This window comes from Alligator sinensis, unplaced genomic scaffold, assembly GCF_000455745.1.
Source record: "Alligator sinensis unplaced genomic scaffold, ASM45574v1 scaffold148_1, whole genome shotgun sequence".
Taxonomy (NCBI): Eukaryota; Metazoa; Chordata; order Crocodylia; family Alligatoridae; genus Alligator; species Alligator sinensis.
Genome location: NW_005842407.1, coordinates 689,715 through 702,522, shown reverse-complemented (window position 1 = coordinate 702,522; position 12,808 = coordinate 689,715). Strand labels below are relative to the sequence as shown.

The 12,808-nt window shown below is 46.4% G+C and overlaps 1 protein-coding gene across 1 annotated transcript in view; it reads left to right on the top strand.

The window, feature by feature from the left end:
• LOC102384537 (C-type lectin domain family 7 member A-like) overlaps nucleotides 1-10,277 on the top strand; it is a 29,061-nt gene extending 18,784 nt beyond the window's left edge. Inside the window, exons 5-11 of the mRNA XM_025211462.1 lie at nucleotides 121-182; nucleotides 2,176-2,298; nucleotides 4,118-4,216; nucleotides 4,581-4,697; nucleotides 7,111-7,262; nucleotides 9,339-9,445; nucleotides 10,115-10,277. Of these exons, the coding sequence (XP_025067247.1) occupies nucleotides 121-182; nucleotides 2,176-2,298; nucleotides 4,118-4,216; nucleotides 4,581-4,697; nucleotides 7,111-7,262; nucleotides 9,339-9,445; nucleotides 10,115-10,277 (823 nt within the window). The remainder of the gene's footprint in view (nucleotides 1-120; nucleotides 183-2,175; nucleotides 2,299-4,117; nucleotides 4,217-4,580; nucleotides 4,698-7,110; nucleotides 7,263-9,338; nucleotides 9,446-10,114) is intronic.
• Nucleotides 10,278-12,808: the final 2,531 nt, after the last annotated feature.

The following is a 12,808-nucleotide window of genomic DNA, read 5'->3' as shown; positions in this document are numbered from 1 at the left end:
TGCCTGGCGCAAAGTGCCCACTCTCCATGAGTGGGAATGGAGGCTGGAGTTGTGGGAGCTGCCCGCACAGCTGGTGCTTATGTGGGTGAATGTACCATGGTGGCCCACAATGGTCTGCAGGACCATGGAGTGTAAGACCATGGAATCAGCAGTAGTAGGAGCAGTCTTCATGGAGTGGCCAGGTGACGGGGGTGTGAGTGCTGTCCAGTGCCCTGATACACTCAGGGAATCCCAGGGCACAGAGCCCTGCCACCACCACCAGGGGTTCATGGACACAGAGTATGTTGTTCCTAGCACATCATGGAGGGCCCTGTGCACCTCCGGTATAGCCTCCCCAGAAGTGGTCTTGGCCATGCCAAACAGGTATCCAATGTACCAGAGGCAGGCAGGTGTGGTCAACTTCAGCACGGTGAGGGCCAGCTGGGTGTCTGTGGGGAGGGCTGGTGTATGCTGGTGTGCTGCTGCTCCAGGTGGGCTAGAGCTGTTGGAGCAGGTCCCAGTAGGTGGTCTGGGTTATGAAGAAGCCATCCAGTCACTGCTCATCATCCCAGGTGTGCTAGACGATGTGCAGCTACCAGAGCTAGATTAATCCTTTAGTGGGCCCTAGACCAAGAAACTCATGGGTCCTGGGCCGGTTGAGACCCACCTCCACACCCTGGTGCTGCCGCCCACGGGGAGTGGTGCTTGGAGCCACTGCTAGGAAGCAGTCACCATGGCAGTGAAGCTGGCGGAGGGGAAGGGAAGGGAAGTGGATGGGGCCATTCAGTTGCCATGGAGCAAAGGGCCTGTTCCCCCAGCAGCTCAGGGCCCTAGGCATGTGCCTAGTTTGCCTCTGCGTTAATCTGGCCCTGGCAGCCACCCATGCTGGCTGACTGAGCAAGCCAAGTGGTGAGAAGGTGGAGGCCAAGGAGAGTGATGGTAGCCCTGGCGGTAGCATTGTGGAACCCCTCCCTGGTGTCCCTGGTGGCGGCAGTGGCACAGTGGTGGTGGCGGCCCTAGGACAGCAGTCAGTGCTCAAGCTGGTGGGTATATGGGGGAGCTGGGTGGGGCAAAACAGACATTGCCCAGGCAGCGGTCAGTTCAGTGCGCCAGTATGGCCAGCACGAGCACGGGGTGCTGGTCATTGCTGCCAGGGGCAGGGGCTGGAGCAGCCATAGCATGGGAAGGCAGAGTAGCCAAAAAGAGAGCTTCCATATCCTGTTCTTGCACTTGGCACACTGCTCGTGGGCAAGGAAGGGGCTGGTTAGAGAGTGGTGCTGACTTTTGAAGATGGCTGCCAGGTGCTGGCAGCTGCAGCCAGAACCTAAAGCTCCCCATGGTGCCAGCAGGGGCCCATTGCAGGGCTGCAGGAAACTGGGTGCAAATCTGCTCTCTAATCCCCGCATGTGTAGATGCCTGCCTGAAAGGGCTTACACCAAATTAGTTTACACCAGTGTAAGCTTAGGCTGGAGTTATTGAATGTGTAATCACACCCAGCAGGTCAGACTCTGTTTTGTGAGATGCCTACACGTGCTCCTGTTCCACTCTGCTCAAATCCTGGAAAAATGTTAATGCAAAAGGCAGATGCATCTTCCTCTGGCTCACTGCTCTGTATAACTCATACACTGTAAGATGACAGTGTCCCACAATTTTTTTCAGGGATAGAATAAGGTTGCACGTAGGTGCCTAAATCCACCTTGGTGCTAATAGATGGAATAGAACCTGGCCCACTGTGACTATAATTTTTCTTACCGCATTGCTTGCAGCGCCAGCAAACGAGGGTGCTGTTATACACTGTATCAACATGTTGCATGATACTACCCAAGCCTGACAAGTTTGCAATCTAAAGCATGGTAACTAATATAAACATGCTTAGGCTGTTCCATTTACATATCTTTTTGTGAGACTCAGAGGTACCAAAATACCATGTCATTGTTTATATATCTAAATAGAGGGAAGGTTACAGAAAGAGAGAGATGATGAGGTTCACATAGTGAATTCAACATGCCCTTTCTTTCTATGTTTCTGTTCCTCCTGTTGACTGCTGCTGTAAAATGGAATGCTGATATCAATCATGGCAGCATCCTTTCATTTCTCAACTCTGGGTAGAATGCCTTATTCATCCACTGATTTTTCATTAAATAGGACTGTCCATCACTGTCCACTAAGAAAGTATCCACATTTGCTATTCTCCAGAAATGAGCAATGAGGAGGTGACTTACACAGATGTGAGATTTCACTCTTCTTCACAGGAGAGGAGGAGCCAAAGATCTCAGAAGTCTGAAAAGAACCAAAGGCCTCAGAACAATGAGAGCAAAGGTACTGTAATGAGTGTTACCAAGAGGCTACCCTGAATTCTCTTCTACTGCCCATAGCCAAGCTTCTCCCCCTACTCTAAAACCTAACACTATTTTTGGAATGCAAAGGGGGAAAAACATACCTCTGCAATGTTACCTAGTACCATGTTACTGCGAAGCCTGAAGCATCTAGGATGTTGGTCACAGAGGGTGCATCTACGCATGCTATTAATTCAAAGTAGGCTTACTGCACAGTAAAAATGATCACACCTCTGTTCAACCTCACCGATTACGGTACTGCCACAGTAAGCCTACTCAGGAGCACATCTAAGCCTACCCAGCCTACACAGTAAGCCTACCCAGGAGCACATCTACACAAGTTCCCTTTTGGGAGCAGATTTTCCTCCACCCTGCTCTACCCCACTGTAGCAGCCAGTGGAAGCTGCAGGAACTGCCTGCTGCTGGGGAAAGTGGACACTGTATGGCAAGTGGACATTGTGGGACAACTGCCTGCTACAGAGGCAAGTGGACATCCTCTCCAAGAGAGAGAATTGTTCTCCTGCCCCCTGCTGCCCAGGCAGCCTGGAAGCATATTTACTTCTGGTCAGGGTCTACACATGAGCTACTGTGCAGTAACTACAGTGCGGTTAGTTTTGCAGGGTGCCAATTGTCACAACCCAAAGTTGTGATTTTTTGTTTGTGTGTGCTTCGGCGCCGCTAAATTGTGTTCCCGCTAAATTGCAGCTTCTTTGCACGGTAGAGTTTTCTGCTGCAGAAGAGAACCCTGGTGCAAAAGAGTATTCCTGCCAATTTGTAGCTTTCTTTGCATGGTGCATTTCTTTTTGCATCTAAGAAATGCTCGGTGAAAGGAGTTCCCGCCATTTGTATTTAGATTCGAGCCACATTATTGGTTTACGCGAAATTATGCACACGTGATGGCTAGCGATTGGCTTGCTAGCCGTATAAAGAGCTTGGGTGGTTTCCGCCCAAGTTGGAGAGAAAGCAATTGGAGTTCGAGAGAAAGAGCGTGAAGGTCTCTAAGCGCCGCGGAGCCTCACAAACCCAACACTTTTCTTAAAACGCAATAGAGGCCGAATAACCGAACCTGCGGAGCCTAAACCACTCCGGGGAAAAGAACGAACAGCCTCTAGCCTCTCCCCGTCGCCGATAAATTCCTAGACGTATCCCTTCCTATACAAGAAACTACTGAACCCGCGGAGCTTCAACAACTCCAGGGCCAAGAACCAAATTGTCGTAGTCCTCTAACGAGGATTTAAGCGGAGCTGAACCTGGAAACTGTCCAGCCTACACCACGACCATCTTTGGTGTAAGGAAACAATCTTTAAATCAACCATTACGCGTCCGTAACTAATTCTAGCTTGCCACCGGGTCTCTCTGACCCCGCGTGCCCGGGCTGCTGGCCACAGCCCGTGTGCGCAAAGACGGGTCAGCATATCGCTCCCGGCCCGCTCATGGCGACATGGATGTGAGCGGGAGGCGGCCCGCACACTAATTAACTACAAAGTTGACTAATTTACTGTGCAATCTCTGCACGTGTAGATAGTAATGCTTTACCATGCAGTTAGTCAACTGCACAGTAAAGCATGTCATGTAGACTCATGCAGAGGTTCAGTAACAGAACTCATTGCTCCAGCAGTTAGGAAAAGTACCTCTGCTGTGCATCTACCATACTAAAGCAGTAAAGTTAGTATGAGTTTTCACACCTGGTCAACTAGGTGATTTTCATAACTAAGGGCAACTGTACCTTAAGCTGTGTCTGACCCAGGTACCCAAAAGGGGGCTCACTTTGCTTATCTTTACATTAATTTTGTCCTCTTTAGATTCTCCTGCTCCATCCTCTGCCTGGAAGTTCATTGGAGGAATTCTGGGGATCCTCTGCCTAATGCTACTGGGAACAGCAGTAGCCTTTGTCTTCTTATGTGAGTATTCTGCAGGAATAAAAGTAGGGGCCTTATTTACTCTTGTATGAATCCATTTTTTTGTCAATCTCCGTTCACTGATACTAATGTAAAGAATGGTAAATCGCATGCTAACGATTTTATAACTTTTATACGTATTTCAGGAAGGTTTTTCCATTCATGTTTAGGAATACGATTTACAACTTCTGATTTATTAAAGGAATATTGGAAAATATAGTAAAAGCTATCACTGTTAAAAAATTCGTTTCACAAGGACAGAAAGCAATATCATAATTCCAGCTCAATTTCCGTCACGTTCAAAAGTTATTTCAATTTGTTTTGTTTTAACTGGCATTATCTGTTGTTCTATTATTGTCAATGCAAGTTTTCCAGGAATGCAAACCATGTGAAAGCCAGAGAAACTGTATCCATCAGGAAAGATCTACCCTTCATCAGGGAATAACTCAATATCAAAAAGCGTACACCACTCCCACTCCCAGAGGTAAACATTTTGGTGGAATTTGATGTCTTACTTATTTAGCTCCCCTCCTGGTTGATTAAAAAAATGATACACTGATGGTATGAGACATTTTGTATATCTCATATTATTGCAAAATGGAGGTCTCAATAACAGACCAATCTTAAAATTTTGAGTGAGCATTATAGGGAATGTTAGAAAAAATAGCTTTACTGACTATACTGACATTGAAACAAAGAGAACCAGAGCTCATCTGATTCTCATGCACTTACTGCTTCCTCAATGGCTTAAGAAAAAAAAAAAATACAACCTTTGTTCATTTTACTCAGCTACTCAGTGCCAGGTAGGAAGAGATGTGTAAGAGCTCCCCACACCTGTACTCCGCTGCTGCTTGTATTGTGCAGACCAAGATGGGAAACAACTTAAAGAATAGCGCATGGAAACCTTTACAAGCAGTTCTTGGACTTAAAACACAATTGGTTCCTGAAAACCGTAATAAGTCGAAACATTGTAATTTGGAACCAATTTTCTCATAAGAAACAATGTTATAAGTGGCCCAATAATGAACCAAGGCCTGATACCCTGTTTTCTCAAAAAATACCCCCAAATTTTGTACTCGATCAATTATAGATGAGTAATATAGCTACATTAATATATTTATATTGTAAATAGCAATCATATTGATTTGGAAGGACTTCTTTGAGGTGACTTTACTGGACTTTTTGAAAAGCTCTTGGTTGGACTTTTTGAAGGGTTTTCGGCTAGAGTCTTCTCAGGAGTCTTGGCTGCAGGGTTTTCTGGAGTCTTTTCTGCTTTCTTAAAGAAGGTGTCCAAGGAAGTTTGGACAGATGTTCTCCTGGGAGATGAGTGATGCAGCAAACTTGTTCACTGGTGTGGCATCACATTGGATCAAAAGCTGTAAAGTCAAAACTGACATCATAAAGTTGAAACAGGGTGTCAATTTATAAATGTTGTAAGTGTGAAACGTTGTAACTCGAAATGTTGTAAATCGAGGACTGCCTGTAGTTAGCATGATCACATCACACTATTAGCTTGAAACACAGAGATTTACCTGAACGTCAGTGGGTAGTCATGTTGCCCACCACAGCAGGACAGCTGGATAACAGAAGTTGCAGTAAATTAAATTCAAATAATAAAAAATACCATAGAGAGCAAGAATATAAGCAATTAATTAGTATAAGGCCAGATTCTATTCTCTGCATTGGGTATCTAAGTGGACTTAGGCACCTAAGTGCAATTCTGTTTCACACTACCCTTGTCCATAGAAGTTCTTTCTAGCATTTGCTTATGTAACACACTGTCATCTTACTCCTAAGACTGCATCACAAAAAGACAGCAAGAAGGCGTGCGACCCATCCATATTTTCATTAACTTTTGCAGGAACTCAGGCAGTGTGGAATAGAATCATGCTTATGCAGCTACATCCATGCATACAGCGTGTAGGTAAAATAGGATTTGGCCTTTAATGCTCCACTTACATGGGATGTGGGAACAAAAGTGAGTTGGACCAACATCAGTCAGGTGGATTTCTCCAACTCTTTAGCTATGGAAGACAGCAACACTTTTCCAGCAACACACAGAAGTACTTCTGTCTGTTCTGGAGGGGTATAGAATTAGTAATACTTAATGGGGATGTTGAGGTGGTTTCTGTGAGGACCAGACTATGAGAAATCTAAGCTTGCCTATGGACTGGATGTCTGTCAACAGCTAAACCACACACATACACTCTTCAGGATGGAGATTGTAGTGTTCAACAACCAAAGTACAGGTCTGTATCAGGCAGGGGAGGTACAGGGATCTCTCTTTGCTGCAGGTCTCTGTCAGGGAGGACAGAAATTAGTCATAACCAAGCTGTAGCACAGCTACGGGTGGGTGAGAGGGACACCCACCCCAGGCATCAAGATAGAAGGGGAACTGGAATCGCCCCTTAACCCTGCAGCATCTGTGCCCCAGGAGCTTACCCATGCCAGGAATTCCAGTTCAGTTCCCAGATGCTGCTGTTGCTGCTTTAAGAGCGACAGCTGGGCCTGGCAGAGTGCATGGCTGTGGCATCAGCAGCAGCTCAGCCAGGGACTGTTTAGGAGTTGCCAGCATGGGTAAGACTGCTTCTCCCTGTGCCCATGCACCCTGCAGCTCTTGGAATCGCATGTGTTCCCCTCACCCCCCACACTCTTGGAACCTGCACATGCTCCCTGGGTTTCACTCATGAACCATGAACCCCCACAGTATTTGTCCCAGGTGTAAACTTTGCTTGTTATGCACTGCAGGCAGGTTGAATCTTCTTCAATTCAACACAAGGGGCACATGCACAAGTCATGAAATGACACCTGCCCTAGCCATCTGGGATTATGTTGCACACATCAGCACACAAAAATTAAGTTCTCAAAAGAGTATAACTGTGTTTTTTTTTCTGAAGGGGATAAAACCAGTTCATGTCCAGAGAAATGGGAACCACATGGACACTTCTGTTACCTCTTCACTAATGACTGGAAATCCTGGCAAGAGAGTAAAGATTATTGTACTTCTTTGGACTCCAAACTCCTTGACATCAAAAACAAGGAAGAACTGGTGAGTACTTTGCCTTTGCTCCCCAGAACCGGCCTCAGAGTTTGTGGCTGGGGCTGCAGTGCAAAGGTTTGGCAATGCCCTCTTTCAGGATGTAGCCAGGTTCTTCCCACCGTGGTGGCAGCAGATCAGGAATAGCTCAGCCAAGGACTGGGAGTGGGTTAGCAGCATGGTTCTTTGGGTGAATCCCAATAGCATAGGTTCCTTTTCCATAGCCTGCATGTGAACATGGGAAAAAATCTTTATGTTTTTCCTTCCTAAGGTCTGGAGCCCAGTTACTGGTTCCCTCCAAACCTACTGTTCACTTTTATGGGGTTTTGTACTCTCTTGGTGGTTTCAAGGTTCTCTGGGTAGAAAACTACTACTAATAAAAAGGGCCAAATATTGTCCCTTCTTTTATGGCTTTACATACCACAGCAAACTTGGCAAAGAATTATTCGTCTAGGAACGGCACAAAAAAGGATGTTCCTGCACATTGGAATAAATTTGCCAGGCTCTAAAGGGTAGTGAACACTTTGCAACCAATTCACAAATGTAGTTCTTATGTTCAGCAGTAGAGATAGATCTGGTGTCAGATTATTGTTTCATCAGTTCAATCCTTAAACTCCTCCTCATTACATTTTTCTGTTTAATTATCTGTCACTACACTAAGAGGGTTCCTCTCAACATAGCAAAAAAATATGGCATGTGCTGAATTTTAACAAATTACCCATAAAAGCTATATTAAAACTGTATTATTAAGACTTCCAAGTCAAGCATTCAAAAGTCAAGAAATACTAGAATGATGGCCTCAACAACCTTTATTCTCTGTTGCTTGAGAGTACACATTATGGTACAAACTTTATGATCACATTCCATTTTTTGCCAACTTCCCTCTTTCACTGTGCACAGTGAATGGCATTCATCTGATGAACAACTATACAGTATCTCTTTTATCCTGAGTTATTAATAGGTGGCATCATGTCGTCTTTACTGGGCACTATTCAAACCCTTCCCTGAAGGTCAATTAAAAAAATATAGCATGGCCAAATATATCTGAAACACAAACCAGCCCTCTGGCAAATTTCAAGTCCCTGTTGTCTAATAAATGGCAGAGTCAAGTTTCCCAGAGTTTCTTTTCAGCATTCTGTTACAAATGGGCAAAATTATGTATTTTGCTCAGTTTTGTTCTAGAAATGAGCTGAACTGTTTTCGCCACAGTTTAGAAAGAGAGAAAAAATTACCCCTACATAAACTGCCTTGTAAAATTTCAGCCCACACAGTAAAAGTTTGGCAAATGAAAAATAGGATTTTCATAGTTGGTAGGGTCGGAAGGGACCTGAGCAGATCATCAAGTCCAACCCCCTGCCATGGCAGGAAAGAGTACTGGGGTCAAACGACCCCAGCAAGGTGTTCATCCAGCCTCCTCTTAAAGACCCCCAGGGTAGGAGCCAGCACCACTTCTCTTGGAAGTTGGTTCAAGGTCCTAGCCGCCCTGACTGAAGTAGTCCCTCCTGAATTTTATTGGTTTATAACGGTATATTATATGCAGCATTCCAGCCAGTCAATAAGCTTTGGACAGATTTTGCATTCTAGAAAAAAGGTGTGAGCAGAAGTGCTAACCCTGACTGATCTAACTAAATGAGATATGAAAGGGTCAGCACTGCTCAGCGTTGTGCAAGATCTCTGGGCTGGATCATTCCACTCTCCCGCTCCGTGGGCCCAGGAGCCTGATCCAAAGCTACTCAAAAACAATAACAAGACTTGCACTGATCTCACTGGGCTTCGGATTATACCCCAAGCCAGCAAAGCCTTCCCATGGGGAGTGGCCATGAGGTACCCCAGAGAGAATCATTCATATCTCTGGACAACAAATCCTGCCCCTCACTAAGAAGAAGCAGTGACAGGATCTGAAGGTAACCCCAGGCAGTGCCCTCATTTGGAAAGAAAAGCTGGAGTTGACCTAAGAGGAGATAAAAGAACTAAGTTGCCACAAAAAACACCCCTCAGCCACAGGGGCCTTCCAAATACACACACGAGTGGAAGAAAAGGTTTGAAGGGTGGGGTGAGGTGAACTGAATTGGCTTTGTTCCCATTCAGGAGTTTTCCAAATCACAATTACATGTTCCTCACTGGATTGGACTATCTCAACAGGAAGGCAGTGAGCCCTGGCTGTGGGAGGATGGCACAGCTTTCTCCAAAGACCTGTAAGTGCCTTGTGTCATGAGGAAGGATTTGCTTTTATTTGAACTAATTGTGCACTTTCCACAGTCAGTGGTTTGAATAATGGTGCTTTATGTCACAGCCCTCCCAGGAGAAATGTGCAGTTGCATGGCCCTAAACAGAAATACAGATTCTGCTATAGGGAAGAGGTGGGCTGGTGGAGGAAGAGGATCCTCTTTGTACACCCCAAAGTGGGAAGGCAAATAAAATTTCCTCCAGCAAGGAGGGGTACTTTGCTGTATCTGGTGTCTCTCTTTCCCATAGAAGTTTTTAGTATTTTTCCTTCTATTATTCCTCAGTGCTGGCCAAGGGAAGGAAAGTGCAGTCTCTCGTCTGTGAGAGGGGGAGTGAGGCACATTGAGAGGGTTGGTGGGAAAGGGCCATAGGCAGGTAGAGCCAGGGCTTCTGCAAGTCATGAATAGCATGTCCTGAATGGATGCTGGCAGAGCTGTGACAGGAAGCTGACCTGCTCTGTCCAGGTGTTGCCAGTGATTTTTGAACCTGAGTTTCATGAAAGACAGACTCATTCACAAATTGCTTTAGACATGACATATACTTTAAATGCCAGCCCAGCAGCCAATCCCACAAGAAGCACCACTGCTGAGGACTGGAGGTGGGATTAGCAGGCAGTAATATCTCTCTCTCCATCCTAGGTTTGCAGTAGCCCAAGGGACAACCCCAGGGTGCTGTGTGCTTCTCTCTAAAGTAGAAGCCAAATGCGTTTCTTGTGAGGAGCCGTACTCCTGGATTTGCAAGAAGGAGGCTGTGCATCCAGAACCTGCTGCTCTGGCAGAAGGAAGGAAGAAAAGCCGCTAGAATATATTCCTGCTCCATTCCAAGTCCTGGCCACATACAGAGCCCCAAGGTTGTCCCCGCCATCTATCTAACATTCACTGCTGCTGCCAGTGTCAGTTGTTCCAAATGCTTAGCTGTGGCATGGGAAATGCTGATGAGTTGTGGGATGAAGATGGGGCTTGATTATTGTCCTTCATGTGATAAACCACTTGACTGGAGGAGGGAACAGTAGTCTGAACTTTCTCACTTGTCTCTAGCAGCCCTAAGCTGGAGTCTGGTTAGCTATGAGGCTGGAAGGCCTTGTTTCTTGTTGCAATCCACCTCAACATTTCTAGGACCACTTGCCTTAAGGGAGTGATTTTCAGCCTCTGGTCTGTGGACTCCTGGGGTCCACAGACTCTAAGGGGTCCATGAAAGATGACTATGATCAATCAAAAGTATGTGAATACCTACGCTTACAATTCAAAGGGGTCCACACCTCCGTTCAAAATTTCCAAAGGCATCCTCAAATGAAAAAAGGTTGAAACCATTGCCTAAAGAGAGCAGCCATTTTGTTTCCAGAAATCACACACACACACACACCCTCCTCCTTCATCCACAAGAAGGAGTGGCATCACCAGCGCCTCCACAATGTGCAGTCGTCTCGGCACATATGCCCTCTCTCCAGTGCTGCTCCTTTGCAACCACCTAGATCACAGTAGATTAGGAGGCTGTGGCAAACCACTGGTCTGTGCCAATCTCCTGATTATCATAGCTCATAAAGGTGGGCCTCGTTTCTTCACACTGCTGCTGTCATGGGGACTCCACACTGTGCCCTCTCAGGGAGATTTCATCGTGCTCTTCCTTGCTTATTATTCTTCTCAAATAAAAGACCTCTGACATTTAAAGTTTCTGGCTGCTCTTTGTGTCAGAAAAACCGTAGAATAAGCAACTGCCTCTCCCATTTCTGTTTAATGAGACTGCAGAATATTGGCAAATTACCTCAGGATAATTAGTATTTACTCAAACTGTGTGACTTAGACAAGGGGTCTAAAACTCATCGAGCCTTGTGGCCTAGATAAGGGTTGTTGGGTCAATCTGCAGACCAAACAAGGACTGATCAACCATGCAGTGCTCACAGCACCAAGTCAAGCCTATGCACCACACACAACATGCGTCGGCCCCAGGACTTGTGCTACAGCAACTTAAAATTCACGGGGGTCTACATGTGATCATCTGGTACATCGCCATAGTGGCACACTGCCTGGATATAGTGCACTGCTACAGTGACATAGCTAGTGAATTTAATCATGTGCTGCCCATATGCTACAGTATGGGGTGCTACTGTACCATTTTTTAATACTTCCCCCAAGCAAGCACTAAAACATGGCCCAGTGCTAACATCACTGTATGACGACATGTAGACATGTCCAGAAAGAGCTAAATTGCAGAAGCAAGATACCAGTGTACAGAGGACTTGTACTGGGTGGATTGGTGGATATGGGCTTGGGCTGTATTAGAGTAAATACTTACATAATCAACAGGACTAAGAAATACAAAGCTAAAATACTGTGGGCACATCTACACATACATTTAAGTGAGACTAAATGTAATGTGCATTAAGCTAATGCACATTAAGCAATTTTTGGCAGGTGTCTACATGTGCAGGGACTTGGCAGTAAAGTTTATGTCAAATCCCTGCAGCCCTGCCACATGCCCCTAGTGGCTGGGCAGAACCGGCACTAAAATTAGTGCTGGGTCACATCTAAATGTGCGTTAATACACTTTAACTAATCATGGTATCACAGGCTGGGGTCCTTAAGGATGGCTGTAATCTCTCCAAGGACCTTTTACCATGCCAAGTTGGCCCAATGGGCACCCTCTGTTCTCGCCCGCCATGTCTTTGATGGAATGATTAATAGGGAGGCTGCCTTTAAGTCCTCTCGGACACGGTTTTTATTGATTCTCTGGACCCCATGGGTTCCCAGACCCCTGGTGCATCCCGCTTCAAAATAGATGTCATGATGGGTGTTTCGGGGCACCCTAGCCTTATGGGCTATGCATGGCTCCAACCATCCCTTTACCCCCCCCCAAGCCTCACAGATGGTACCGACATTGTCCGGTCTGGACCTTGTTGTAATTTGGCCCCCTTGTCCTCCCTGGGCTCTCCGCAGCCCTGCCTCGCTCTGCGCCTCACTGGCGCTGGGGCTCTGTGCACCCCAAATGCCGCGCCCTCTCTGGCGCCAAAGTCTGTGCACCCCAATGAGGCCTCCTCCTTCTCCTAATAGCCTCACCCAAACCACTGGTCTTATACAACAGCAAACAAAATGCAAGCCCCTGGGCTATAACATCATTCAAGCCACACTGGGGGTACTCCATCTCTCAACAGTATCAGAAGCTGTACCTGCAGTCAGGCCTCTCCCCTTTGCTTGCTCCAGGAGAGCTCCTTCCCCCTTGGCTGCTGGCAGGGAACTGCCTTCCTGGCCTCAGCCCTGGGGTTTATATATGAGCCAGGCCCTGCCCCTTCCGGTCAGCTGACTGCTGGCAGGTGTGGGCCACTAGCTTATTCTGGC